Below are 24,454 nucleotides of genomic sequence, written 5' to 3'. Positions count from 1 at the left end.
GTGGGTGCGTGGGTGACGGCTAGTACGAATATTCGTACCGACATGGGTCATTATGGCGGAGCGGAGCTGTCAACGGCGCACTAGCTGAGGTACCGTGTCCATGTCCGCAGCTGCCGGTAGAATAATTCAGAAAAGAAGGAAGAGCGTCGCGTTCAGGCACAGGGTCGGACGCGGGCAGCAGCGATACGCCTGCACCCACCCACGTAGGGCGCTGGCTGATCTGCGGCCCGTCGAGCGTGCGTGGTCGGCATAATCCCTGGGGCGACTGATGAGAGCGAAAGAGAGGAAGAAGATGCTGTTGTATGTGTATGCAGCCTCCCTGTCTCCATTTCACAACATGCACAACATCACAAATGCTGATAAGCAACACCACAGCCCATCGCTCTCACGGCTCTCCTGGATATGGCGACGGCCTTCCGCATCTTCTTCTTGTCTGGGCATGGATCTGCCCCTTTGATCGTAGCGACGCAGGGTCTGCGCGCAAAAAGACGGTGATCCGTCCTCTCCTGGACGGCAGTGAACGACGACCCTCCGAGCTCAACTCCGGTTCCCTCGAACCAAGTTTCCCCCTCCAAGCCATCATCCAGCGCCCCGTGCTCCACCCATCCCATGCCACCAACTTCATGCGAAAAAAGGGGCTACTCCCCCGTCTCCAACACCTACTCTGAGTATACGCACCCGCCCTTACGAACACTTTTCCCCCTCCTCTTGCCAAATATATTCTCCTTCTTCGCATCCCGGGCCTCACCACGTCCAGTCTCGGCATCCGTGCGAATACCCATACAAGTACCCGTGCTCCGTTTCCGCTGCTGCATCCAGCCATCAGACGATGATTCAGCCCACCACGCAGCCCATCACATCACAGCGTTGGGGTAGTCTAGCCAACCTACCGCCAATGCCTGTGTCGCGTCGCGTCGTTGTGGCGCGGCGGCGGCGGCGCCGCGGCGGTAGCCGGCCGCCCTGTCTCTCCCCTCCTGCGTGACGCGTGACGCGACAGAGACAAGAGACAGACTTGGACCGACATGGGCCATGTTTGACCTGGGCTGGCAGCGGTTGCCCTGGCCGCGCCGTTTGAGCTAGGACGAGGAGGAGGAGGAGCAAGAGACGAGACAGTCTGACCAGATGGGATGCTGAGACATGGGTTGTGTGTGTCTTTGCTGCACCATGTCCAAACCCAAGTGACCAATCCCCTGCCGACGTTGCTACAGCACTTTGCATCCTATCCTCATCCCCCCTTCCAACTAAAGTCAGCCAATCCACGGGTCCGCGCCGCCGTCAGCCAGCCAATCCAGCCAGCCCATCCATCGCCCGCCGCGTTCCTTTCTGCTCTCTGCTCTCTGCACGCACATACATCACTCCCTGCCCTGACGAAACATGTACTACCACTTGCAGCCCGTAGCTAGCCGTCATGTCACGTCACGAACCGTACGTCTGCCTTCTGTCAATGCGCCCAAAAGGCAAATCGGATGGGCCGGGCCCCCAAGGGAGAAGAGCCAGAGCAGAAAGGAAAAAAAAAAAAAAAAAGTCATGCAAGGAGCTATCCACGTCGCACAAACTAAAATATGCTGCCCTACCACCAGGTACCGCAACCAGATCCGAAACTAGGTACGCACCGTAGTCTCCCAATGAAGAAAAGCTTGTCATTTGTCCACCTGCCTCTTCAGGACGACCTGCTCTTTTCGAACACCTCTGCCTGAACTGTGGGGGGGGGGGGGGGGGGGGGGTTTCTGTGACTGCAGTGCACTGATGAGCCAACATTCCAACCAAACTCATGGCTGTCTGATGCTGTCACGCGGCCGGCAACCCAAGGATCATCAGAATTCCCAACGGCACAAAACTCACAGCCGTTTTGGAAAAGGTCCCGCTCTAGCCTGGCTGAATAGTAGCCGGGCCAGCCAGCCCTGCTGACAACGGTCACCCCTGCTTCAGCGCCCAGTCTGGTCAGCTAGTCCTACCGTACGGGCTCCTTGAGCCGAACAAATTCTTGGCGACTCCTAATCATTCCCAACGCGTTCGCGTTATTGAAAATCTGCGCGTTGATACATGGTCAACTCTTTTCGCTCGCAATCTCACTTCAAATTTCGCACTTGCAGCGCGCGATGGGATTGGCGCTGCACTAAGCGCTATTCACCCAACCACCTTCTCTGCAGAACAGACGCAAGAGCATCTTAGCCGACTTCTCATCATCATCTCGACAAGGTTTTTTCACCATCAGCCACTTCACCGCGTCCGAGTGTACAGCGGTCCAATCTTCAGAGAGCCGCGCCCGCCTTGAGGGCTGCGCCATTGCACAAACAGGTTTCGGACCAGCATCCGTCTCCCCGTCTCCCTTACCGCCGGTGGAGTATATCCTTCCGGCGCGCCTTGTTGCTGTTCCAGGAGATACGCCACCTGCAACACATCGCCTGAGCCCAGCACGGGCAGGTGTGGGGGATCTTCTGGCGACGCGTTGAGTGGCATGTTGAGCGACGACGACTTGAACGGCGACTCGGCGTTGATGATGACGGGCTGCGACACAATGATACATCAGCTTCTGACGACGACTGCGCAAGCCGTGCTGCTTCTGGGCCTGGCCCGTCGGACTTGTTACCTCAAGAGAAAGGCTGCCCTCGCCCGAGTTCTCCAGTTGCGCCTCGAGCACAAACTTGCTTAGCCCTCCTCCTTTTGCCGGCAACTCGCTAATCTTGGTCTTGACTGTGATGAGCTGCTGCGCCACGAATTGGTACAGCTTCCTAAATGTGCGAACCCGGCCGCCAGCAGCCTGGCCCTCTCCGCCGAGTTGCGTCTCCGTATAGGTCACCGTCACCGCAAGCGTGTGCGAGCCCTCTTCGCGAAGCTCGAATGTCAAGATCTTTTGAAGCGACTTTCCAACGTCGAGCACGCCTCCGGCTGCCGTCTCATCTTCCTCGCGCGGCTCCAGTTCCAACGATATTCCATTCGGCGCCGAAGGCGTCTGCATGTCAGCCGTGACCCGCACGCCGCTCACTGACTTTGTATCATCGCCTGGCTGCAATTCGTTGTTTGCGCATAGCGTGCAGGAAAACGTCTCCCCGACATATGCGCTCCCAAACGCCTCGGGCAGCTTCAACAGCGGCGAGATGATAAAGGGATCGTTGACATCGGCGGAGGGGTGTGGTAGCGAGGCTTGCGGCGACAGCGATAAAGACGTCGGTTCTGTGGGCTGAGGAAGGGCATAGCTATGCGCCAGCGCGGGTCGTGAGAGTCTGGGTGAACAAACCCGGGCAATGGTCAGCGGGTTTATTGACGATGCAGGCAAGCCTATCCCCGGATGCGACTGTCCATGTGCATACATACCGCAACACCTTGAGACTGACAGAATGAGGTCCTCGCAGTCCCTCACTCGTCGACGCCGTGCGTGCGTGCGCCATGACCGCTTGACTCGACGGCGGTCCTCAACAGCTTCCAGAGGCTGCGGGCAGGCGACGTACTGGCGGTCGGACGAGGCAGATGCCGGTGCACCCCCGAGCTTGTGAGCGACTGAAATCGAACAGCGACAGACGGAACGGACGGGACAGCCGAAGACTTGACAGACGGGAGGCGCTGGCGGTTGTAGCGGTACGTCGAATGAAGGTTGAGGGTGGGTTACCCGGGGGCCTGGGACGCCCAATCAATCCAGGGCAGCGCCGGCAGGGCAGGGCGAGAGGGGACAGCCAGCACCCAGCAGATCTCCTCGATGTGGTGTTGGAGGGCCTCACCTGAAATCCCAGGCTTCGCAGCCGCTCTTTGGGTCGGTCGCCTGAGATCCAGCGGTGGGGATTTTGGAGGTCGATCTCACTCTGCCAGCCTGGTGGATGCTGTCGTGTCGTGCTGCTGGAGTGCCTGACCTGACGACCTGCCTGCGAGAGAGTGACTGCTGCCGGGGGTCGGAGAGACGGACTCGGGTGTGTGTTGAGCTCTGTGTGACGTTTGGACGATGGCCCAAGCTCCTCCAGTGCTGTTAGGCCGTCAGGCAACAAGGTGTCAAAACACCTTCTGCCCGATTTCGAGCATTATGACGATGCGCCATGGCCGTCCAGGTACCCCCCGACAATGTCATCGCGATCGGAGAAATTTTTTTGCTGGCTGCCCATGATGCCGTGCGTGGCTGCGACTGTGGACACACTGTATCTTCCAGGAGTGATTGAGCATTTCGTTAACCATTACTACTTTCTTTGATTCCATTCGTTTGAATCTTTGCCGAGCCTCTCGCGCCTGTAATCAGAAGAGCTGGAGAAAGAGAGAGAAAAGGGGATCAACCATGAACGGTGTCGCGAAGCAGCAACAACATCATCACCATCACGATGACCATCAAGAAGACATCGTCCCATTACATCGCACAACCGATTTGGTGCTGGCGCTGAATACTCCAAAAGGTGGGTGCCGTGTGGCCATGTCAAACACGCTCTTGGTTCCTTTTTCTTCAAACGCTCCTTCATTTCGACGGTTGTGCCAGTACACTCTGGGTTAGATGCCGCCGCCTCCCAGGTCAACCGCATCTTTGCTTTTGCCGTCTCGTCGTCCCGCCCACCTGGTTTCCTCAAACACGTTTTTGTTTTTGCCGCATGAAATCAGTCCACCCGTGAGCTACTCTCCGAGTCGAGACATGCATGATCGGAGACATCTATCTATCCCAATCATAATTCGCGCATTTGCTGATATCGCCCGAATCATCAGGCCGCGGTGTTGTCGCAGCGCGCGACTTGCCCGCATATACGGTCCTTGACGTATGTCCGGTTCTGCCTTTAGCTCCGGGCGAGGAAAACTACTTGCAGCACACGTCTCTGCATTACTATGTCTAGTAAGTCGAATCACAATTGCCTTTGCAATCAAGGCCACATTCCCAGCAGCGGGAGATAGTGACCACGGCGACCTGTGTGCAGCAAATGGCCGACCGAGACGGCCGAGGGAAAGAAGATCACAACTCAGGCCGTCATCTTCGGGCTGGGTTCCATGTTCAATCATCGGCGCGACCAGAATGTGATTTGGGAAAGGGATACGGAACGGCTGCTTGTCACGTATAGGACTGCCCGCGACATCAAGAAGGGCGAAGAGTTGTGTGAGTACTTGGTCGAAAGGGCGAGGTGGATCGCGGGAGCTGACGTGTCGGCAGGCATTTCGTATGGCGATAGGTTGAACTTCAAGGACGTAGACGAGCCTCGCGAGGTCGAGGGAGATGGCTCAGACATGTTGAATAGCATACAGCTCGATTTGTAATGAAAGTGTCCGTCCTATCCTGCCAGGGGTAATCTAATCGGGAATCGCTAGAAGCAAAACCTACATCTGTCCGTTCTTAAAATGCATCATAGGAGTTGCCATAACCCCGTGTGGACGTGCTGCTTGCCTCTTTGCACAGTCCTTGGAAAGTCGAGCCGAATGACGCCTTACTCCGCGTTATGTGATATCTCTTGCTACTCCGACGTGATCAGATTGCGCATGATCTGATGCTGAGATGGAAACATTGGCTTCGTCGAATTTACTCAGCCATGACGCTTGTTTTTTCGGGTTCTGGCTGCGGGACCTCGGTCTCCTCGTCCGAATCTTCAGTGGCCTCTAGTCGTAATTCATATGCAAGATCGAAGCACTCTGCCAGCAAGTGATTGACGGCACCCTGACCATCGGGGATATCGTTGCCAATCATAAACTTGCCATCAATCCTCATGTTGTCGATGGAGTTGAGCTTCATGCTGTACGGGTACAATTCCCTTGGAGATGAAACTCCTCCCGATCTCTTCACCTCCTCCAGACATCGTTTCAGCGTGTTGAGTTGGTTATAGATGGGCAATAACGCCTCTGATACGGGTTCCGACGAGATGATGAGGAAGTAGATAAGAGAGTAACTCTTCCGGAGTAGGTAGAGAAGGGTCCTCTGTGTGTGCAAATCGGCCGGTTGTCCAGTAGCATCCAGGAAATTGCCATCATCTACACGAGACTCGTCGATTCGGTCCAGTTGACGTTGGAAGCTGTAGAGATCCGTCTCGCGCAGGGACCACGCTTGTGTAAGCTGCAGCTTTTCAAGCTGGTTGCGGATGCCAAGCAGCTTTTTGTACGTCTCCTCGAATCGTTCGTCAATCTTGCCCTGTTTTTTCTCGATTATGTCATGCCAAAGTAGACATCGATTGAGAAGGTCCGCGACAAGTTGCTCTCCCTCGAGAGTTTTTGACTCGCGCATGTGCATTGTTTGCATCACCTGCGCAAAGCGCTCGGAGTCTGAAAGGTTGATGTTGAATTTGTTCTCCGACTCAAGACTCTGCGCAATCTCTTTCAATTGCGCATAGAGGTTCTTGACTTCGGCAGCAGGGTACTAGAGAGAGATGTCAGGACCTTCTCTTCAAACTGCGTGTGGATGGCGTGAGTGCACAAGACTCAGCAGTGTCTCACCTTCGATTTCGTGTTGCAGGCTGAGAGGGAGCGTAGGATGGATACAAGCTTTTCATAGATCGTCTTCAGCTCCGGGCTCAGCTTCTCGAGGCTATGCTGCAGTTTTTGAAGCAGTTGCTGGCATCCTTCCAAGCGGGCTTCGAGGAGGGTCGTGAGGTGCGGGCTGTAATTTTCTCTTCCCCTTTCCACGGTAGTCCGGTACTCCTGCAGTCTATGCTCGACTGATTCGAGATCTTTAGGCGAGAAGAATGCTGCTTCATAGAGATGATCGAGAAGGCGCTTTGAGGAATTAACTTCGGGAGATCGGAGTGGATGTATTCAGACCCACCTTTACTGTCGACAATGCTGAATAGACGGCGGGTGCTTCATGATTTTTGCCAATGGCCATGTACGCTAGGGATACAAGTTGGAAGCAGTCGTCGAGGACAGTGTCGACTGGAGAAAGTCAGTACAAACTCGAAATGATGTGAAGAGACAGTTTCTGTATGCGTGGGCTACATATGCAGGGTCCGATAAGGGATGTCGAACAAGTGTCTCAGGTCTCGTGACACGAGGATAGGACAAGGAGTGGAGCAACAAACCTCTGCTCTGATCAAGGGGATTGTGTGAGCGCAGACTATTGAGGACTTCGACTTGGTCGATCAGGGAGTTGAAAAGGCGGATGACATCTTCGGACTTGACATATGTCGACTTGTCGGCTCTGAGTAACTCGAGTGACGTGCGGATGCTTAGCAGCTGATCCAGGACCGGCTGCTCCTTCGGATCCAGTGGTACCCGGATCGCGGGTGAATCGGTCATTCTGTGTAGTCGAAGTTTCTTGGGCGGTAGATGGAGAGGCAAACAGCGGCGAGGTTCGTGGTTCTGCAGGTTCTCCGAGTTGCTCTTCCGATTGACGTAACAGGGCAGTCGGCTTTGGCGGAATCGTCAATGCGCGATTGTCGAAAAGGCGGGGCGAGACGTGCCAAGCCGCTTAGTCAAAACAGGAAAAGGTGGCAGAATCGCGCACAAACAATGTTCCCGCTCCGGCGGTGTCCGCGCGGTTACTCGTCGGCTCGCTTGCGGCACCAACCCACTGCTGATTTCGTCTTGATCCAACATCGCCAGCGACGACCACAACTTCGACAGCCTCACCGTCAACCCACGACCACAACCGTCAAAATGTCGACCGCCGAGCTTGCCTCCTCCTACGCCGCTCTCATCCTCGCCGATGACGGCATTGAGATCACCGTCAGTCGCACCGCGCTCAATTGTCGCGTCGCGGGACGTTGAAAACTAACTTGGAAGCAGTCCGACAAGCTCCAGACCCTCATCACCGCCGCCAAGGTCGCCGACATTGAGCCCATCTGGACGCAGCTGTTCGCCAAGGTACATACGAAAAAATTGGGACAATGCGAAAGAAGCGGGGAATTCTAACATTGGATGATAGGCTCTTGAGGGCAAGGATGTCAAGGACCTGCTCCTGAACGTTGGCTCCGGCGCTGGTGCCGCTGCCCCCGCTGCCGGTGGTGCTGCCCCCGCTGCTGGTGACGCTGCTGCCCCGGCCGCTGAGGAGAAGAAGGAGGAGGGTACGTATTCACACTGGTCGCGCCAAAGTCTGCTCTCGCTGACATTTTCTTGCAGAGAAGGAGGAGTCCGACGAGGACATGGGCTTCGGTCTTTTCGACTAAGCGCCTTCTCCTTTTCTCTTCGGGATTTGCATGTAGCCACGGCTGGCGTTTTTACAGTGCGGCAGGTTAGCTGGAACCTCAAAATCAATTATACCATCCTCGGCACCAGATTCGACCAGTCCGATCCCGTGAAATGGCTCGACTGTGGCTCGTGGGCCTTGTTCACGCGTTACGCATCTACGTATGACAAGGAATTGGCTCTGGGATTTCGGCGGGAGGCATTGTCGAGATACGGAAATGGGGATCTCTGGAGGCTTGCACATAAATGCCTAGGCAATGAACTCTCGGATTCTCAGGCGGTGCATTTTGGGAGTGTTACATGTGCTTGCTGATTCGCAGTACTCTCTAACAATGTCTGGTCCTTGCTAACGCGCAGTATTCTACCAACACCTTGTCCTTGCTAACTTGTAGTATCCTCAACCATCGCCTGGTCGTTCCAACTCGAAGTCGTACACCAACGCCTGGTCCAACCTTGCCCGAACACGCCAACTCCGAACAAAATCTCAATGTGCCGCTGGATTCGAGAAAAAGGTTGCCCAAGGCTAAATATTAGCCTGCCAAGTGATGGTCTGGTCGTGATACTGGGGAACACAGCGCCAATGGAAACGGCGCTTTGGCTGAAAAGGCATCCTTGAAACTTGCATGGGAAAATCCGGAGTCCGTCAACTTCCGCAGCTGCCCTCGCACTCGGTCCCGCCTCTTGGCTGCACAACTGCCAGCTGAGCATCAGCAGGAAGCTTTTAGCTTTCAAGATTTTGCTTTCACCCCTCCAAGCTCTTCTTCACCTTCAACGTTGGGTGCATCTCGTCGTTTGCTTACTCTATTGATTCAACTGGTGCGGTGTTCTGAGACAGTTTTCATCATGTCTGCAATTGTTTACCTGATCTTGCTCTACCTCTCCTATCTTGCTGTCAAGCGACTTGTTTTCAGCCCAATCGCGCGGTTCCCAGGCCCAAAGCTTGCCGCGTTGACCCGCTGGTACGAACTTTTCTACGATGCGATTCTCCCAGGCCGGTTCAATTGGCAGATTGACAAGCTTCATGAGAAATACGGTACTTTCCCTTGATGCACGCACGGCATTACGCGAACTTCACAACTTACCCATGCTCAGGGCCCGTTGTTCGCATCAACCCAGAGGAATTGCATATCCAGGACTCTGACTACTTTGACGAATTCTATGAACGTGGCGCGAAATGTACGCGTTGGGATGGCACCAATGGGCGATTTTCTGGTCGAGGAGCTCCACAAGCCATTCCATCAACTCTTGACAATGAGCTCCATCGTATCCGACGAGCAGCAATCAATCCTTTGTAAGGCTGCTTAACGTCTCGATTTCTTTAGCTCACGACGATCATCAGGTTCTCCAAACGCTCGATCTATGACATTGAGCCCATGCTTCACGAGAAGCTGGAGCTAGCCTGCGAGCACTTGACGCGTCACGCGCAGGATGGCACGCCCATCAACATTGTCGACGTTTGGGCTGCCATGGGGGCGGATATCATCACCCAGTACGGTTGGGGCAAGGCCCTGGACGCGCTGAAATCCGAAGACTGCAAGCAGAACTTGCACGGAGCCATTCTGGCGGCGGGCAGAGCTAGCCAGTTCTTTATACAATTCATCTCTCTTCAAAATGTAGGTCATTCTCCTATGCCAAAGGTAGGATGCAAGGATGGAAGCTGGTTCTAACAAGGGGTTCCCTTAGGTTCTGAGACTCATCCCGTTCAAGTGGCTCAAGTATATTCAACCTGGACAAGCTGGTCTTATTGACTACAGAGAGGTGAGTGCCTGACCACATCATTCTAAACGCTCATCTAATTCCTATCTGCAGAGCGTTGCGGCCCATCTCCCAACGTTGCTCCCATGCGGCCATCCTGAATACAAAGATGCCAAAGAAGATGCCACGCCCATCACAAGACACAACCACCCAGTCGTCTTCAGTGCCCTTCTCCAGTCGAAGCTCTCGGAGGCCGACAAAAACACCCAGCGTCTCGCGGCCGAAGTAGGCAACCTGGTAGGCGCAGGGTCGGAGACCACAGCATGGGGACTCAGCGTCGGCACCTACCACATCATCGCCAACCCACGCATCACACACAGGCTGCGCCAGGAGCTCATGACGCTCGTCCCCGAGCTGCCCATCCCGCCTACGTCGTCCTCCGCCGAACTCAGCCCAGCCATCCCACCCCTCCGCGTCCTTGAGCGCGGCCCGTACCTCTCCGCCTGCATCAAAGAGTCGTTGCGCCATTCCCTCGGCGTTGCGAGCCGCAGCCCGCGCGTCTACGAGCACGACCTCATGTATCGCGACTGGGTCATCCCAGCTGGCACACCTGTCAGCATGACGTATTATGACGTGTGCATGGACAAGCGCGTCTTCGAGCAGCCGGAGCGGTTTTGGCCGGAGCGCTGGTTGAATGAGGGCGAGGTTGAGGAGGATGACGCCGCAAAGGAAATCCGGCAGCGTGGCAAGGCGTTGCACAACGGTGAACCGCTCGAGAGGTACTGGGTCATCTTTGGCAAGGGTGATCGCAATTGCTTGGGCTTAACGTGAGTGTTTCCCCCATCTCCCATTCTTCCTCTGCACCGCTGACCCTCTTCCAGTCTTGCAATGGCCGAGCTGTATCTCGGCCTTGGAACCCTCTTCCGCAAGTACGACCTCGAGTTGTTCGAGACGGACGAGAGCGATGTTAAGATGGCGCACGACTTCTTCGTCGCGGCGCCCAAGCTGGACTCCAAGGGTGTCCGGGTCAAGCTCCGAGAGCGCCAGGGCTAGATTTGGTACTTTGGTAGTTTGGCGTTTGCGATGGATTTTGCCTTGCATTGGGAGCCAAAGCCGGATGGACATGGTTGCGTTCAGGCGCGGATTTATGGGGCAAATTGTGTTCTGGGAAATTGGGCAAGTGTGGGAAGGCGAAGAAATGGTGTCTTGGGATAGGTAGCAAATTGAATGTTGAGAAATTGGTGAATTTCTTGATCCCTCGAGGAATACTAGAGACAGAGAAAACAGTGAAAATTCCTGACACATTTCAAGACAACGTTTGGACGCAGCTAAACAACCTCAGCTGGCCAACACCCACCAAAACGCCAAACAGGGAAAGAGCTGACCTAGTATCATCCCAGACTTACTACGCCATGGATTTTCCGGCGCGTAGTCCGCAAGACACAAAATTCGTGACAACAGAACTCAGACCAAAGATCAAGAAGGCTTACCCTAGGCGCCGCCATTTGCGGCGCCATTCGACGAACCCTCGCCGTTCGGCCTGACGCCTTCAGGACTACTCCTCTGCATGCCACTAAAAGGGCACACAGCCGGCGGGGGTCCCTCCTTGGTCGAGGAGAACTCGTCCTCATCGCTAGTATCGATGCCCTCCCTGATGATGCGCTTGCCATTCAGAAAGCCCTCGCGCTCTATGACGACCTGCTCAATCTCGTCGTTGTACTCGTCCGTGTCGCGGACGTACCAACGGGCAAAGAGGTCGTTCTGAATCCAAATGACCTTGCCGAGGGCCTTGACGACGGCGATTTTGCGATCCAGGGGTAGCCGCGGGTGCGACAGGATGGCCTCGTTGAGGATGTCTTGCACGAAGCCCAAACAGGCGCCGATGTGCACGTATTCGACGTGGAGAGGATGCTCGCGACCGCGCCCAACGTGCATCATGCTGTGTCACGACCTCGTCAGCCAGACTGAAGAAGTCCCGCGACTTTGCGAAAACTTACCCGACCTTGTCCAGGTACTCCCAAAACTCCATCTTGGTGGGATCTGAGCATAGTTTGTGCAGGTAGCCGCGGAGAAAGTACTTTCGGTGCAAGATCTGCGGGCTGTCTTCTGAGGGGAACTGGTCGAGCGGTCCCTCGTAACTCGTACTCCGCGTGGTGAAGCTGCGCGCCGTCACATCGTATTGGAGCAGCTTCTTGTAGACAATGTTGACCACGGCAGGGATAAGAGCTTTGATGTACTTGGCGCCAGCTACAAGTGCCTCAAAGTCACCTGTGAATGTCGTTAGTTTTGTCGGTGGTGAAAGACGGCCAAAGTGCGCAATGTCGCGCTCCGGCGAAGAAGACGGACGGAACGGCCCGAGGAAACAAACGTACTGGAACTGAAGTCGAGAAAGGAGTGGAGATATTGTATACGAGCCTCGAGATTCGTATACAGCTCCTTGCGGTCGACATGTTGCTGCGGCCTGTGGATTGAGGACGGTATCGAATTGGAAGAGGGCATAGTGACTTGGTGTACGACTCTCGGGGTTTGCGAATGCGAGAAGGAGTACCAGGTAGTTTAAACACGGGCTCTAGGCGTAATGAACGGTGCCAAACGATCAAAGTGGGTGCCTCGTTACGGGAAGCTGTCTCAAATTGACTTCAGGGATGCTCAATGCGTAGAGTCAGGCACCGAGCGCGCGAAGAGGGGACATGATTTATAGCAGCCATGGCAGCTACGAGAGGGAATTACAGCAGGGTGGACTTGTTCGTCTCAGGTGAGATTTTTGGTCGAGTCGAGCATCCAAGGTACAGTAGGAGTCCTGGTGGTGTGATGACTTTTGACTTGATGCTCGTTCGTTGGATCGCCGGTCCTGCCCGACTACGAACACGCGCGGAAATAATGCGCCGTCCTGAGCTTGCGACGCTTGAGACGCGAGCCCCAGAATTCTTTGGGAGTGTGTCCTACTCGCAATTGGAGAATTGTGAAATGAGAGAAACAAAGTCGCGCCAAACAGCAAAAGAAACGAAACACTCACATGCAAAATTACTCGCTGTCACCAATTCCTCGCATCCCGCCCGCGCGCGTCTCCGTCTCCGTCATAGCCCCGCCGCTCAACCCGTTGCTCTCCCGCCTGCACATCACACCACCAAAACCTCAACCCCCAGAAAAAACGCCCGCAATGCCTCCCAAAAACAAGCGCCACCAGCCCTCAAGTCCCACCGCCTCGTCCGCCACCTCCAAGCGCCGACGCGCCGACTCCAATTCCAACCAAGCCCTTGCGAAAACTTCCGCTGCTCCGCCCGAGCCCGCGGCTCCAGAGTACCCAGACTCCAACACGATCCACATAGTCGCGTCATCCAAGATCCAGGCAAAAGTTCGCGCTATCTTGACCGCTCTATCCTCCGATTCGAGTCCCAATTCGAACAATGTCGTCGTCCTTCAGGGCCGCGCACCGGCGGCGAACAAGCTGATCACTGTGGCCGAGATTGCAAAGCGTGAATTGGAGCAGCAGCAAAAGCCATGGTGGTCTTACGTCGGCATCAAAGGCGTTCTTGAGGAGCTGAAACCAAAAGAAAAACAAGTATCCACTGCGCAGCCGGACAGCGAGCAGGCGGAGGAGGGCGAGACTGCGGATGAGGAAGACGCATTTGAGCCTCCCCCAGGACAACAGAATAGGCAGAAGGTCAGAAATGTCGCCGTCATGACCCTGTATCTGGCAACCAAGCCTCGACCAGAGCTCAGGGCGCTCTACGGCGAACAACATTCGGAGAACTAAAAGTTTTGCTTAATTGAGGACACTGGGCTGGACACTCGTGGGTAGCTTTGCATAGCTGGCGGCGTTCGGAAAATTCGACTTCTACGATTCTAGTCGAGTACCGCTTGATGGACAGGTACAAGGGACTGGATGAGATACCCCGCTAGACGCCAATCAATAAAGATGACCTTTTGACGCACTCAAACTATCGCTTCTCTTCTGAAAACGACGTCTAAGCCTTTTGCGACTCGTTCTTCTCGACCAACTCGCCCACGCCCAAAGCCCTTCCCACCTTGACCTTTCGCTTCGTCTCCTTCTCCTTTTCGGGGTTGGCGGCACCGTCCTTCTTGCCCATGCTGCCGACGGGCTCGCCCTCGTCCTCATCACTGCCGTCCTCGTCGATCATGGCTTGCCGCAGGCTCGACAGGTCCATGCGCATGCTGAAGGCGTCCTCGCCGTCGGCGTAGTACTTGGACTCGGTCTTTTCCACCTCGAAGCCCAGCGTGTCGCGGTACAGCTTCAGCGCCGCCATATTGCTGACGCGCACGTGGAGCGACACGTAGTGAGCGCCAAAGGTCTCGGCCATGGCGCGCTCTGTCAACTGGTTAGTCTTTGCAAGGCAAAGGATTCAGCCACAAGGCTGATATCCGTGTGGGGTTGAAACATAGTTTGCCAAAGGAAGATGGAATCACTTACGGCTCTGCCTCATCAGCTTCTCTGCCAATCCTAGCCGGCGGTGCGTGCGCATGACACTCAAGCTAGTGATGTGACCGTGCTGGATGCCGTCGGCGGGATCCTCCTCCATCTTGGCGAGCACATAGCCCACAATCTTGGGGGGATCGTACGGCGACTTGGGAGGACGTGAGACCTTGGATGGTGTGAGCACATGCTTACGTGTTTGACGAGCCAGCAAAAGAGGTTGGGGAATTGGAGGACGAAAATCCCATCTTGACTTTGACGCGGAGCGAAGACTTGAACGATGAAATCCAGTATCCAAAAGAGACGTGCTTGATGGAAATTGAACGAGACTTGGTTTTGCAAGAAGAGATTGAAAGAAGGAAATTTGGGACTTGAAGGACATCATAACAGAACGAGACTTATACTTACGTCGACGGCCACGTACGAGAGTTGCGGCCACGACTGTGCGTGGTACAGGTAGTACTTGCAAAAGTAGTTCTCTGGGAGATTCGTGATGTTGGCCGTCTGGACATGGGGAATGTCCGACGCCCTAATGACACGAATATCCATGCTGCGCGAGAGTACTAATGAGACCGGGATTCAGGAGAAGCGGTTAATGTAGTCAAGGCTTTGGACGAATCAGCCGAGGGCCTTGGGCGGAGGTTTCAGGTGTCGTGGTTTGGCTGCGTACACATGTCCATCGTCAAAGTTGAGGCCTGAGCTCGCTTACCAAACAGGCTCTGGCCAATCATCAGCCGGCAGCCGCCACAGCTTCAGGTGAATGCTGCAGCAACATCAACGACAGGTCTCTGAGGCCAGTCTACTATTTGTTTTGTTCGTCTCCATTTGGAATTATTCAAAGTCTTTTCAAAGTACTATCTTTTTCCTCTTTCAGTGCTCTTGATAGTACGTTAGTCTCACCTGCCTATCAGGGCAATCAGCTCTCTTTGCTCTCGTCGACTCTCAATACCATCTCCTGCAGATTTCAAAACCACTGAACGCCTTGTCAATCGTTCAATGGAAATAGACATGTGGGAAATGTTGCAGGGTCACGCATTGATTCGTCTACCAGAGAAGTGTGCCCACAATTAGCTTCTGTCATTAAGCTTACCAGTCGACCCCAGAAAGCGGGACTTGGAGCCGCAACGTCAGCGCCGCACCCTCTCATCGGCCGCCGGCTCCAAGCTGCTGGACTGGCGGTTGGGCACAATTGATCGTTGCATACCAATGCCAACAAGGGAGGCATGGACGAAAGTTGTTGCATCGCTCGGCTACTTACGGCATTGCAAGCGAACCAACCCGAAAAAGCTCTTGCTGGTGACACACCAGACGACATCTTTCCCGCCCTCTGCGCCCTTTACTCCGCAATTGACAAGTTATGACTAGTCCGAGCCGCCAATGCCCTTGCAGAAGCTTGTGTAGAGCCGCATGCTTGGTTCCTCACGGGTCGTTCAGATAACGAGGACCGGGTCGACAAAGGATGAGAGGCGAGCAAAGAAAAAGGGCCCAATGGCCCGAATCACCGCCAGAGCACTCCAGGTAACCTAGTGCTTCCGGTAACCGACGACTGACGGACGGATTTCGCTCCACCTTGGTGGTTTGCGGTGCGGCGCGAGCCCCTGGGTGGGAACTCTAAAAAATTGGCGTACGTCGGCCCTGTACATCCGCACGTTGTGCCAGTGCTGATTCTGGTTGATAAGAGTCACAAGGTACCCGCCTTCCATCGGAGGTCCGTCGTCGTCTTTATAACAGAGCCATCCTGTGCCCTTTGTCGATTGGAATTCAATCTGCGCACCTTCTTTCAGCATTCCAAGAGCCATTGGCCTCTGCGGTACCCATCTCGATCTGCTGCCGGCTGCGAGCAAAATAATTCAACCCGACACCTCAACATCTCCCATCCTTCTTCCACGTCCCGATACCGCAGAGGTGAACGCGCACGCCCAACTCGCCTCGCCTTTTACCGCCACAGAAACCGACGTCATGTCACCTCCTCAGGCGCTCCCCACGGCCTCCAGCCTTACCGACGCCGGCATCGCTCATGCTGCCACCAACTCCAACACCACCACCATGAAGAATGGCAGCAGCAATGGCAATGGCGCGTCGCCTCTGGCCGGCCTCGATGCTTCCAAAATCGCCGTCACCTTGACCAGCAACCCTCGTTCTGTCCCGGAGCCCAATTCGCCCGAGGTCTTTGCGCAAAAGACTTGCACTGATCACATGATTACCGCATCATGGGACGCAGAACGTGGATGGCACACGCCAGAACTCAAGCCCTACGGACCCTTCAGCCTGATGCCGACGGCATCGTGCCTGCACTACGCTACCGAGTGCTTCGAGGGCATGAAGCTGTACCGTGGATGGGACGGACGTCTGCGACTCTTCCGCCCGGATCGCAACACCAATCGCCTTCTCACTTCCGCTCAACGCATTGCGCTGCCTGCGTTTGAGCCATCGGAGGTTGCGAAGCTCATCGCCAAACTGTGCGCCGTTGATGGTCCCAAGTGGCTGCCCAAGGGCCGCGAGGGTCAGTTCTTGTACGTGCGCCCAACCATGATTGCCGACGACGAGGCCCTGGGCGTCAACATGCCGAGACGTGCCATGCTTTTCGTCATTCTGTGCTTCTTCCCCAACCTGGACGTCTCCGTCCCCGGCGCCGTGGAGATCAAGAAGCCCGGTTTGAAGCTGCTGGCATCAAGAGACGACATGGTCCGCGCATGGCCCGGAGGATTCGGTTATGCTAAGCTGGGCGCCAACTACGGACCCAGTCTCATTGCTCAGGGAGAGGCGCGCTCCATGGGTTACGATCAGGTCCTGTGGCTGTTGGGCAAGGAGTGCGACGTCACCGAGGCCGGAGCCAGCAACTTCTTCGTCGTCTGGAGAACCAAGGAGGGTCAGCTCCAGCTCGTCACTGCTCCCTTGGACGAGCGCATCATCTTGGACGGCGTCACTCGCCGCTCCGTCCTCGAACTTGCGCGGACCCGCCTCATCAGCGGCTGGGCCGGCGCCGGCGTCCCCGAAGACGAACAGCTGGAGCCCGTCGAGGTCGTCGAGCGCAAGTTCAACATGGGCGAACTTCTAGAGGCGGTTGACGAGGGCAGGCTCATCGAGGCGTTCGCTGCTGGCACGGCGTTCTTCATTGCCCCCATCAGCCTCATCCACTTCCGCAGCCGGGACATTGAGATTCCTCTTGCCGCTGGAGATTCCGGCAAGTACGCCAAGACCATCAAGACTTGGTTGAAGAACATCATGTACGGAAAGGAGAGCCATGAGTGGGGTGTTGTCATTCAAGAGGAGACCATTGCGCCGCAGTAGAGGACTTCAAGTCTGCTGGGCAGCGTGGACTTAGATAAAAGTAGATGGGGGCTTTTTTATGAATAGAATGGTTTATGCAAGTAGCTCATGTGGCGGTTATCAATGTGGCCCCAATTTCTCATTTCGACTCAACTTTTCCTAGTCTACGTTAACTGCGATCTGCGTCACTTTTGGGTTCTGAAACTTGGTGAAAACACCGCTACGATCTGATTCTGTGAGGGGGGAAGAGTTTTGAAAAGAATGATGCAATGAACGCATAGCCCCTTCTCGCCTGTCAAGCTTCGCCACACCTATTTCTGAACTCCTGTTGAATCTACTCCTCTCCAGGCTCTTTCCAATCCATTGCTGGATGTCCCGAATTCTTTTGCCATATGCACACTAGATTTTCCAGACCGGTAGCAGGTCTTCACGCTGCACTGGCCACCGATTGAGCTACATCCTCCAATATGGACTGCACTCCAGCCGTGGTGTCGCCTGCGCTTCGCGCAAGACTCATCAAGTAGTCGATCGTGAAGAAAATAATTTCTTGTTTCAGCTGTGACTGCGCAAGGTTAGAGCGATTGCCAACCCATGGGTATTCAAGACTCTGGCAAATCAGGGTCTTCAGGACTGCCAATCTCTTGCTTGAAATGCTCCCTAACGTGTCCAACAACAACCAAGCCAAATCTACCATGGGATGGAGATCATCTTGGGAAGCTGCGTGAAACAATTGGCATACTTCAATGATCGCCCTTTTTGATAGCTCATCCGACTGCTCATGACGGACATGGTGCGTGGACCCGCGAACAGCTTCGATGATGATGTGATGAAGCGTTTCCACTACCTCATCGCAATTTTGCATCGTAATAGCATGCCGAAATAGTCCCAGGCCCACTATAGCGCGACGAAGAGGTACATCATGAAGCCGGGGATCATAACGCCACTGATAATCTTCCCATTCCTCGTTGATCGATGAGACAACCACTTGCCCCATGTCAAAATCGATCGCCAGCTTCCACTGAGATACGAATTGAATAGCGAGTTGGTCAATCAAGATTTGATCTGGGTGCAAGGCTGCATGTTTGAGGAGCAAGAGGCCTTTCCGGGCGTAAAACCCAGCGTCCGTCTCATTTCGTGCGTTGACTGCATAAGTAAAACGCACTGAAAATATGCCTATCAGTCGCACCATCACTTCATTGCCCGTCTCTTCAATATCCCTGACGCTTCGGATGGTAGAGACCAAACGCTTGGATAGGATATCAGTCAGAGCCATGCATCGGCGTTTCATAGATTCCAAAAGAAGCCTTTCTAGGAGTCGAGACAGACACTCGGCCTTTCTGCGCCTCTCTTTTGATGACATCCTCGGATGTTTTACAAGAAGTCCCGGTTCGTTCAAGTGCTTTTCCACCGCAACTTCGAGCAAGTACACAGAGAAGAGGAAGTTCTCAGAGGCGTCGTGTGAGATCAAACATTCCAATGCTTCAAACCATATGTTGCTTAGCGCTTTCACTGCTTGGAAGCGATCGCACTCGCGTGCATGGTTTGTGTGGGTATACTCAAGGTTGTCGTGATCAAGCATCATGTGCATCCAGGTTGCAAATTCCAGGATTTTCAGCATGCTCTGGATCTGATATTCCAGTTCTTGGGGAACAAATGGGATCTTTCCACGAGTTGAGGCAAACACCACTGGCAGAAAGTAGAGTTGCTTATCCTCCCGATATGCTTGACGTGCTTCCACATCAGACGCAAGGCCCTGTCGTGAAATTTCCCACGACTTGGGCCCCGACGTCGCCTCAGCAACGGAATTTTTCAATAGGTCTTTGAATGAGTTGGCCGCTTCCCCGATGCTCTTTGGGTTTGTTGCCACAAGGAATATAAGGTGTTTTGCTAGAACTGAAAAGCTCTCATTGCGAAGGGTGGAATGGTTTATGGGAAGGAAGTATTGCAGTTTTTCAGGCGCAGTATACTCAGGAAGACTTTATTGCTAATTCTCCTAATTCTATAGTACTATACTTAAGTAAAATTTAGAGACCTTTAATTACTTATTTCCTTATTACCTTTAGGGTTAAAAAGAGGGGTTAAAATACTAGTACTAATTGTATAAGGGGTAAGATTAATATGTTTTCTACCCTAATAGGGGTTGAAATAATAATAATAATAGGTAAAATAATGATTATAACGTGTGCTAGCTGTAAATAAGGAGTATTTAAGGGGGTTTGATTATGTGGCTTAACTGATGGAATGCACGACCAATTAGTTCAACAGGAAGTATTTCTGAATTGGCCTCAGGAAGTACTTGTGGCTGGTTTCTTTGATCTGAAGAATCCTTTCCGTGGATCGTGCTTCCGGAGCTCTTGGATCTTTCGTCAACAAGAAAAACATGATATCCTGGTGGTTATTCACCTTCGCAGCCTGGTATGCAGTGCCCAGCACGCTAGTCGACAATCTTATCTCGGCACCGCTTTGCCAAAGCAGCTCTACTAGGACAAGATGCCCATTTGATGCTGCTGCCCGGAGGGCAGGACCGTATTCTCCGCTTGGGTCATTGACATTTACGCCGTGATTGATCAGCTTCCGAAATATTTCCTTGAAAGGGGCCGGATCCTTGGTCTTGGTACAGCCGATAGCTGCAGCCGTGAGGACACTCCCGTATGTTGGATTTGTTGCGAGAACGCTGAATCTCTTCATTTTCCGCGGAAGCCTCAGGTTTCCACGAGTCCAAGTCCCTCCGACGAGAAGGTCGACAATGTTTGAATGGCCGCAGTATGCTGCAGCGTGGAGAGGTGTCCCGAAAGGGCCCCCAGACTCAAAAATAGGGAGCATTTTGTTTCGTTTCTCGTATCGTTCAAATAATGATGTTGCGCAAAAGCTGCATCCTCTTAAAGAGACCACTTGCAATGCACTGCCCGAGACGCTCTGAATCTGGGGATTTGCCCCAGCTTCCAAAAGTTTGATGATGACTTTTTCGTGGTGTGATTTGCAGGCGACGATCAGAGGCGTTTCCTGCATTTTGTTTCGACAATTGATCTTGGCCTTTTCATCAAGAAGTAATTTTACGACATCCAGCTTCCCATAATGGGACGCGTAATGAAGTGGTGTACAGCCGTAGATATCTTGTGCGTCGACGTCTCCCTGATTTCGGATGATTTGTTCAATCATTTTGACTGTATCGCCATCTTTGATGTCGTGCTTAGTCTTTTTACCAATGGCCCAATGCATAGCCATTGATCCTTCATCATCGCGTTCCTCCCACTTTGATCCAAGCCAGCGCTGTTCCACGAAGTGGTTGACAAACTCGTGAAGAGCAAAATGGCTGACAATGTGTTCGTTTTGAACACCATGTGGCATCAATTTGCCCATGGTTGCCGAATGATAGACTTGAAACGAAAGCTGCAGGTTCACTATTTTCCCTTCTCTTTTACAACCCCCCAAAAGCCTTTCAAAAGAGCTTAAGATCTCGGCGTGGGTCGTTTTGATCTTCCTCTCGTTGTCTTTTCCAACACTTTTCTTTGCGGCGATTGCCCAGTTACAGGAAGCAAACTTCAAAAATGGATTCTTCACCCGAAGATCGTAGACTTTGTCGTGAGAAAGTTGCGTAGGATCATCAAACAGTATCTCTGAGAAATCTGAAGAGCATAGATGAGCCAAGCAAAGCTGAGCAACTAATTTCTGACCATCAGCTGGTTTGTAAGTTTTGAAAAATTCGAAGACCGTTCCATGGCAGAAAGAAACGGTCCCAAGAATTTCATTGATGTCGATTAGACTGTTGCACCACTGGATGGTCAAGTTTGGGTATCTGATCAAGTTGTCGTAGATTCCCTGATCGATTTTTCCCTCTTTCGTGTCGATTGCAAGAGCAACGTACAAGGCCTTCGTCGACATTGACCCTGTCGTATGTGCAAGTAAAGCCATGATCCTTAGTACAATTTGCTGCTCTTTCAGTGGCTTTGCTGGCGACTCGAAGTCCTTGGCATATCTTTTGTACATTTCGTAAATTTTCTTTGGTATCTCGAGACTTTTATCGTCGGCGATGGAATCAACATCTGGGCTTTCTTCAAGCGCGAGAACGACATCCGCCTTGAGAGTCATAGTGCAAATTTCGGCAGCTTTCAGCCTTGCCCACAAAAACCTGTTAAGTCAGACAATATTCAGCAATTTACAACATGAAGAAGTATAGCGGTACTTACATTCCATCTGCTTTGCTGATCAAACTCTCTTTTACCCTCTCTTTGAGTTCTGGGTTCTCTGGCTTCGAAAGCAGAGCTGAACCAAGTCTCTTGTCTAAGTACTCTCGGAGATCTTCGGAGATGTCGTTGGGGTGAACGTGGATGCGAGACAAATGATTTGATGGAAGCTCGTCGCAGCCATTTTCGTTCCGGGAGGTCACCATAACTGCGAGACATGATTTGCTTCCGGATTTTTGGTGCTGCTGAAACAGAGAATTCAACCATCCCAGCAGATGATAATGATCCTCCGTGGGAAGTTGGTCCAACGCATCAATGACGACGTAAACATCCCGCTCCACATCGGTTAGGTGTTGATGCAAACTGGCGTGTATTTCATCATCATCAGTCGCGGAGCGAGCAAATGCTTCCATAGAAATGGAACAATCCGGGCTACTACTCTGCTCCCAGAAAGTCATTAGCATGGTTCGGTACTGCTTGTGCCGCCCATAACTGGCGTAGTAATACAATAAATGAATTGTCCGAGGATTGCGATTGCTCTGAACGTGGTCAATCACCCGCGACCTAATGGAAGACATGCGTCAGCATAAGAGTACAAGATCTGAGGGCATGGAATGACGACCAGGAACTAAAACCCAACGAGATACTCACATGAGGGTTGATTTACCACATCCCGCTTTTTCCTGGTCAGCAAATCATCACCCACAACGCAATTTGGAGTACTTACGAATACCGCGGATCCACAGAAATGAGTACTGGTCCTCCAAATTGGCCCATGCCATAATTTTGTCCCTTTTACCAAGCCAACCTCCTGTCCCAACGCTCACGCGGCCCGCTTTGGCTATTTTATGGGCTTCCTCGGCCCTTTCCTTGGGGGATTTTGGTAAAAGGCCATTGAAATCTACCAGGCAACGATGAGGATTGGGAAGACGTATGCCAATGCGGGTGGCGTGGGCTTACTTTGGAACACATTCCCGACTGGAAGTCCAATGTGATGTCCAATGCTCATAACGAGACAGTTGTTGAAATCTTGGTAATTATTACCCATATGAATGCCCGTCGCATTGCCATTGATGTAGCTTTGGCTGATGTTTGTTGGCATTGCAACGGTTCAAACCATCAGGATTTTCTTAGAGCCGTGGTGTATTGATAGACTGAATGCCAGTGAGTGAGACTGCCCACACCGAAGAAGAAAGTAGTGAGGCTTCGTCGTGAAGGGGGATTTGAGATAGAGGCGAGGATGGGGGCAGGAGAGCCAAACGACAAGGGACAGCCAACCATTTAAACAGCGCAGATACGATGTGCAGACCGTGTGACAAGTCTGGGATGTTGACGCGTTATTATAAGCGCCCGCGACGCCTCACTCTAAGCGCTTGCAACCCACCTGCGCGCAATTTTACAACTTCGCGATTTCCTATGGTGACATCCTCGACCACAGGGTGTGGCAAGTCTGCATGTCATACTGTTAGATAGATGACACAAAGCCAGCTTAGTGAACATGATGTTTCAACATTTTTTGCACGCGTTGATAGCATGGCCGCAGGAAAATTATCTGGGGTGAGATTATCTGACCTCTTCAATGATCAGCAGAATCTTCTGATGCGTCCGGAAACGGCCAGGAAATGATTCCGTAAGTCTTGTTTTCCAAAACGTTCTGACATCCATCGATTCGGTACGAATCCATCATAAAACTTTCCATTACTGGAGCCCTTGATGTCGACGGGAATGATATCGTTGGTGATGTCAACAAGTCTGTCTGTATGGATGGTCTACGTATCCATCCAATTTCTCAGGCCTGCACCTAATTTGTACCCGCGAAGTTTTGAGTCGTCCTGGCTCCCTTCCCAATGATCTGACCGTTGACATCGCCGTGGTGGACTCCAGTTGCATGTCCCTTGATATGTGATTGATTGATGTTGTAGGTGGTTTCGCCAGCAGCCTTCTTTTGAAACTCCACCTCAACAGCCTCCTCAAGCCACGGATCGAGGCCCTCGACAATTGGCTTCAGAGACTTTAGATTGGTCTTTCCGATCTCCTTGCACTCCTCATCGCTCAACTCGCGCAGCATCTGTTTGTTGTCCTCGCTAGGGAAGAGTTGCTCGAGGCTCTCCACAAGCCCAGATATTTCTATGACGAAACTTTCGAAATGCTCTTTCTTGTAAAAGGCCCACTTAAGGCTTTGGACAGCGACAACGGCTTCTTTCTTTCGTTTTTGGACAAATTTCTTGAAGACAGTCCGAATCTTCTGCAGGTCTCGTGGTACGTGGAGGCTTGGGTCAAGTGGTTCGTCGTCCTTGGATTGCATCTCCGTGGCCTCACGCTGAGCACTGAAGAGCAGGTCCTCAATTTCTCCCAGTATCGCTTTCGCCATTCTCTCTGGACTGTCATTGCCGCCGTCTGACTTGCCCTCAATAACCTGATCGATTTCTGCAATCCGCGCGACCTCGCCCCATCGAGAAAGGCGGAGTTGGATAAGGTCGAGCTTGACCTGATAGATTTCGAATTTCTTTTCAAACTGTCGCGCGAGCTGAATACAGCCAAAACACTCGATTGCGAAGTTGAAAAGACCGATTGCGCTGCTGGCGGTATCCATGGTGTCAAACAAGGAGTTTGGGACAAAGGTTTGCTTCAACCTATCTGGCAGGAATCATCTTTTTTAAATGCATCTACTATTTCCAACTCTGACTAAGACGGTTCAAACTTGATGTCTTTCTTCCAGTCGATCGCAGGTGTCCTGCCCCTGTGGGACAGAGGGGCATATACAAGGATCCTGCAGGGTCTTTAGCGCTCGGAAAAGACGTCTGAA

At 53.0% G+C, this 24,454-nt stretch overlaps 14 protein-coding genes across 14 annotated transcripts; 6 read left to right on the top strand and 8 right to left on the bottom strand.

The window, feature by feature from the left end:
* Positions 1-281: 281 nt before the first annotated feature.
* Positions 282-1,031, bottom strand: BKA78DRAFT_306536 (uncharacterized protein; the record flags this gene model as incomplete). Its single annotated transcript, XM_066887790.1, has 4 exons — positions 282-356; positions 390-619; positions 664-809; positions 859-1,031. The coding sequence occupies 4 exons, from the start codon at positions 1,029-1,031 to the stop codon at positions 348-350; spliced, it is 558 nt and encodes a 185-aa protein (XP_066748070.1). The 3' UTR covers positions 282-347.
* On the top strand, positions 1,005-1,522 carry BKA78DRAFT_306534 (uncharacterized protein; the record flags this gene model as incomplete). Its single annotated transcript, XM_066887789.1, has 1 exon — positions 1,005-1,522. A coding segment is annotated over exon 1 (272 nt), but the record flags the coding sequence as incomplete, so codon positions are not given.
* A 698-nt stretch (positions 1,523-2,220) lies between these two features.
* BKA78DRAFT_330026 (uncharacterized protein) lies at positions 2,221-3,389 on the bottom strand (the record flags this gene model as incomplete). The annotated part of the gene is made up of 3 exons (XM_066889727.1): positions 2,221-2,508; positions 2,591-3,224; positions 3,316-3,389. 3 exons carry the CDS (start codon positions 3,387-3,389, stop codon positions 2,221-2,223), a joined length of 996 nt encoding a protein of 331 aa, XP_066748068.1.
* An 869-nt stretch (positions 3,390-4,258) lies between these two features.
* On the top strand, positions 4,259-5,214 carry BKA78DRAFT_350111 (uncharacterized protein; the record flags this gene model as incomplete). Its single annotated transcript, XM_066890927.1, has 4 exons — positions 4,259-4,373; positions 4,675-4,798; positions 4,881-5,056; positions 5,111-5,214. The coding sequence occupies 4 exons, from the start codon at positions 4,259-4,261 to the stop codon at positions 5,212-5,214; spliced, it is 519 nt and encodes a 172-aa protein (XP_066748067.1).
* A 259-nt stretch (positions 5,215-5,473) lies between these two features.
* On the bottom strand, positions 5,474-7,176 carry BKA78DRAFT_246502 (uncharacterized protein; the record flags this gene model as incomplete). Its single annotated transcript, XM_066884223.1, has 4 exons — positions 5,474-6,301; positions 6,379-6,657; positions 6,707-6,813; positions 6,960-7,176. The coding sequence occupies 4 exons, from the start codon at positions 7,174-7,176 to the stop codon at positions 5,474-5,476; spliced, it is 1,431 nt and encodes a 476-aa protein (XP_066748066.1).
* A 360-nt stretch (positions 7,177-7,536) lies between these two features.
* BKA78DRAFT_292773 (ribosomal protein P1) lies at positions 7,537-8,045 on the top strand (the record flags this gene model as incomplete). The annotated part of the gene is made up of 4 exons (XM_066886101.1): positions 7,537-7,605; positions 7,666-7,743; positions 7,805-7,943; positions 7,999-8,045. 4 exons carry the CDS (start codon positions 7,537-7,539, stop codon positions 8,043-8,045), a joined length of 333 nt encoding a protein of 110 aa, XP_066748065.1.
* An 862-nt stretch (positions 8,046-8,907) lies between these two features.
* BKA78DRAFT_350108 (cytochrome P450) lies at positions 8,908-10,812 on the top strand (the record flags this gene model as incomplete). The annotated part of the gene is made up of 6 exons (XM_066890926.1): positions 8,908-9,097; positions 9,157-9,355; positions 9,404-9,677; positions 9,748-9,822; positions 9,874-10,586; positions 10,641-10,812. The coding sequence occupies 6 exons, from the start codon at positions 8,908-8,910 to the stop codon at positions 10,810-10,812; spliced, it is 1,623 nt and encodes a 540-aa protein (XP_066748064.1).
* Positions 10,813-11,250: 438 nt separating this feature from the next.
* On the bottom strand, positions 11,251-12,258 carry BKA78DRAFT_246811 (Protoglobin-domain-containing protein; the record flags this gene model as incomplete). Its single annotated transcript, XM_066884249.1, has 3 exons — positions 11,251-11,698; positions 11,757-12,027; positions 12,132-12,258. 3 exons carry the CDS (start codon positions 12,256-12,258, stop codon positions 11,251-11,253), a joined length of 846 nt encoding a protein of 281 aa, XP_066748063.1.
* A 661-nt stretch (positions 12,259-12,919) lies between these two features.
* On the top strand, positions 12,920-13,516 carry BKA78DRAFT_350106 (uncharacterized protein; the record flags this gene model as incomplete). Its single annotated transcript, XM_066890925.1, has 1 exon — positions 12,920-13,516. One exon carries the CDS (start codon positions 12,920-12,922, stop codon positions 13,514-13,516), a length of 597 nt encoding a protein of 198 aa, XP_066748062.1.
* A 211-nt stretch (positions 13,517-13,727) lies between these two features.
* Positions 13,728-14,743, bottom strand: BKA78DRAFT_292769 (acyl-CoA N-acyltransferase; the record flags this gene model as incomplete). The annotated part of the gene is made up of 3 exons (XM_066886100.1): positions 13,728-14,089; positions 14,192-14,564; positions 14,603-14,743. The coding sequence occupies 3 exons, from the start codon at positions 14,741-14,743 to the stop codon at positions 13,728-13,730; spliced, it is 876 nt and encodes a 291-aa protein (XP_066748061.1).
* Positions 14,744-16,153: 1,410 nt separating this feature from the next.
* Positions 16,154-17,485, top strand: BKA78DRAFT_292768 (aminotransferase; the record flags this gene model as incomplete). The annotated part of the gene is made up of 1 exon (XM_066886099.1): positions 16,154-17,485. One exon carries the CDS (start codon positions 16,154-16,156, stop codon positions 17,483-17,485), a length of 1,332 nt encoding a protein of 443 aa, XP_066748060.1.
* A 406-nt stretch (positions 17,486-17,891) lies between these two features.
* BKA78DRAFT_292767 (uncharacterized protein) lies at positions 17,892-19,082 on the bottom strand (the record flags this gene model as incomplete). Its single annotated transcript, XM_066886098.1, has 1 exon — positions 17,892-19,082. One exon carries the CDS (start codon positions 19,080-19,082, stop codon positions 17,892-17,894), a length of 1,191 nt encoding a protein of 396 aa, XP_066748059.1.
* Positions 19,083-19,528: 446 nt separating this feature from the next.
* BKA78DRAFT_306490 (uncharacterized protein) lies at positions 19,529-22,931 on the bottom strand. The gene is made up of 5 exons (XM_066887788.1): positions 22,609-22,931; positions 22,376-22,549; positions 22,300-22,324; positions 21,652-22,212; positions 19,529-21,593 (listed from the first exon to the last, which is right to left on the bottom strand). The coding sequence occupies exons 1-5, from the start codon at positions 22,748-22,750 to the stop codon at positions 19,718-19,720; spliced, it is 2,778 nt and encodes a 925-aa protein (XP_066748058.1). The 5' UTR covers positions 22,751-22,931; the 3' UTR covers positions 19,529-19,717.
* Positions 22,932-23,043: 112 nt separating this feature from the next.
* BKA78DRAFT_306489 (prion-inhibition and propagation-domain-containing protein) lies at positions 23,044-24,326 on the bottom strand. Its single transcript, XM_066887787.1, has one exon. The coding sequence runs from the start codon at positions 24,239-24,241 to the stop codon at positions 23,450-23,452; it is 792 nt and encodes a 263-aa protein (XP_066748057.1). The 5' UTR covers positions 24,242-24,326; the 3' UTR covers positions 23,044-23,449.
* Between the last annotated feature and the right edge of the window lie 128 nt (positions 24,327-24,454).

Source organism: Phyllosticta capitalensis (genome assembly GCF_038381095.1).
Source record: "Phyllosticta capitalensis strain CBS 128856 chromosome Unknown BKA78scaffold_2, whole genome shotgun sequence".
Lineage (NCBI taxonomy): Eukaryota > Fungi > Ascomycota > Dothideomycetes > Botryosphaeriales > Phyllostictaceae > Phyllosticta > Phyllosticta capitalensis.
The sequence above is the reverse complement of the archived record's forward strand: the minus strand, read 5'-3'. Positions and strand labels throughout refer to the sequence as shown.

What these genes read in the sequence shown, in the direction of transcription:
- BKA78DRAFT_306490 (XM_066887788.1), bottom strand. Translation starts at nt 22,750, where the DNA reads ATGCCAACAAACATCAGCCAAAGCTACATCAATGGCAATGCGACGGGC. An exon ending in AGTCGGGAATGTGTTCCAAA is followed by an intron (nt 22,550 to 22,608) that starts GTAAGCCCACGC and finishes GTTGCCTGGTAG; the next exon opens with ATTTCAATGGCCTTTTACCA. An exon ending in TGTGGTAAATCAACCCTCAT is followed by an intron (nt 22,213 to 22,299) that starts GTGAGTATCTCG and finishes GTCTTCCATTAG; the next exon opens with GTCGCGGGTGATTGACCACG.
- BKA78DRAFT_306489 (XM_066887787.1), bottom strand. Translation starts at nt 24,241, where the DNA reads ATGGATACCGCCAGCAGCGCAATCGGTCTTTTCAACTTCGCAATCGAG.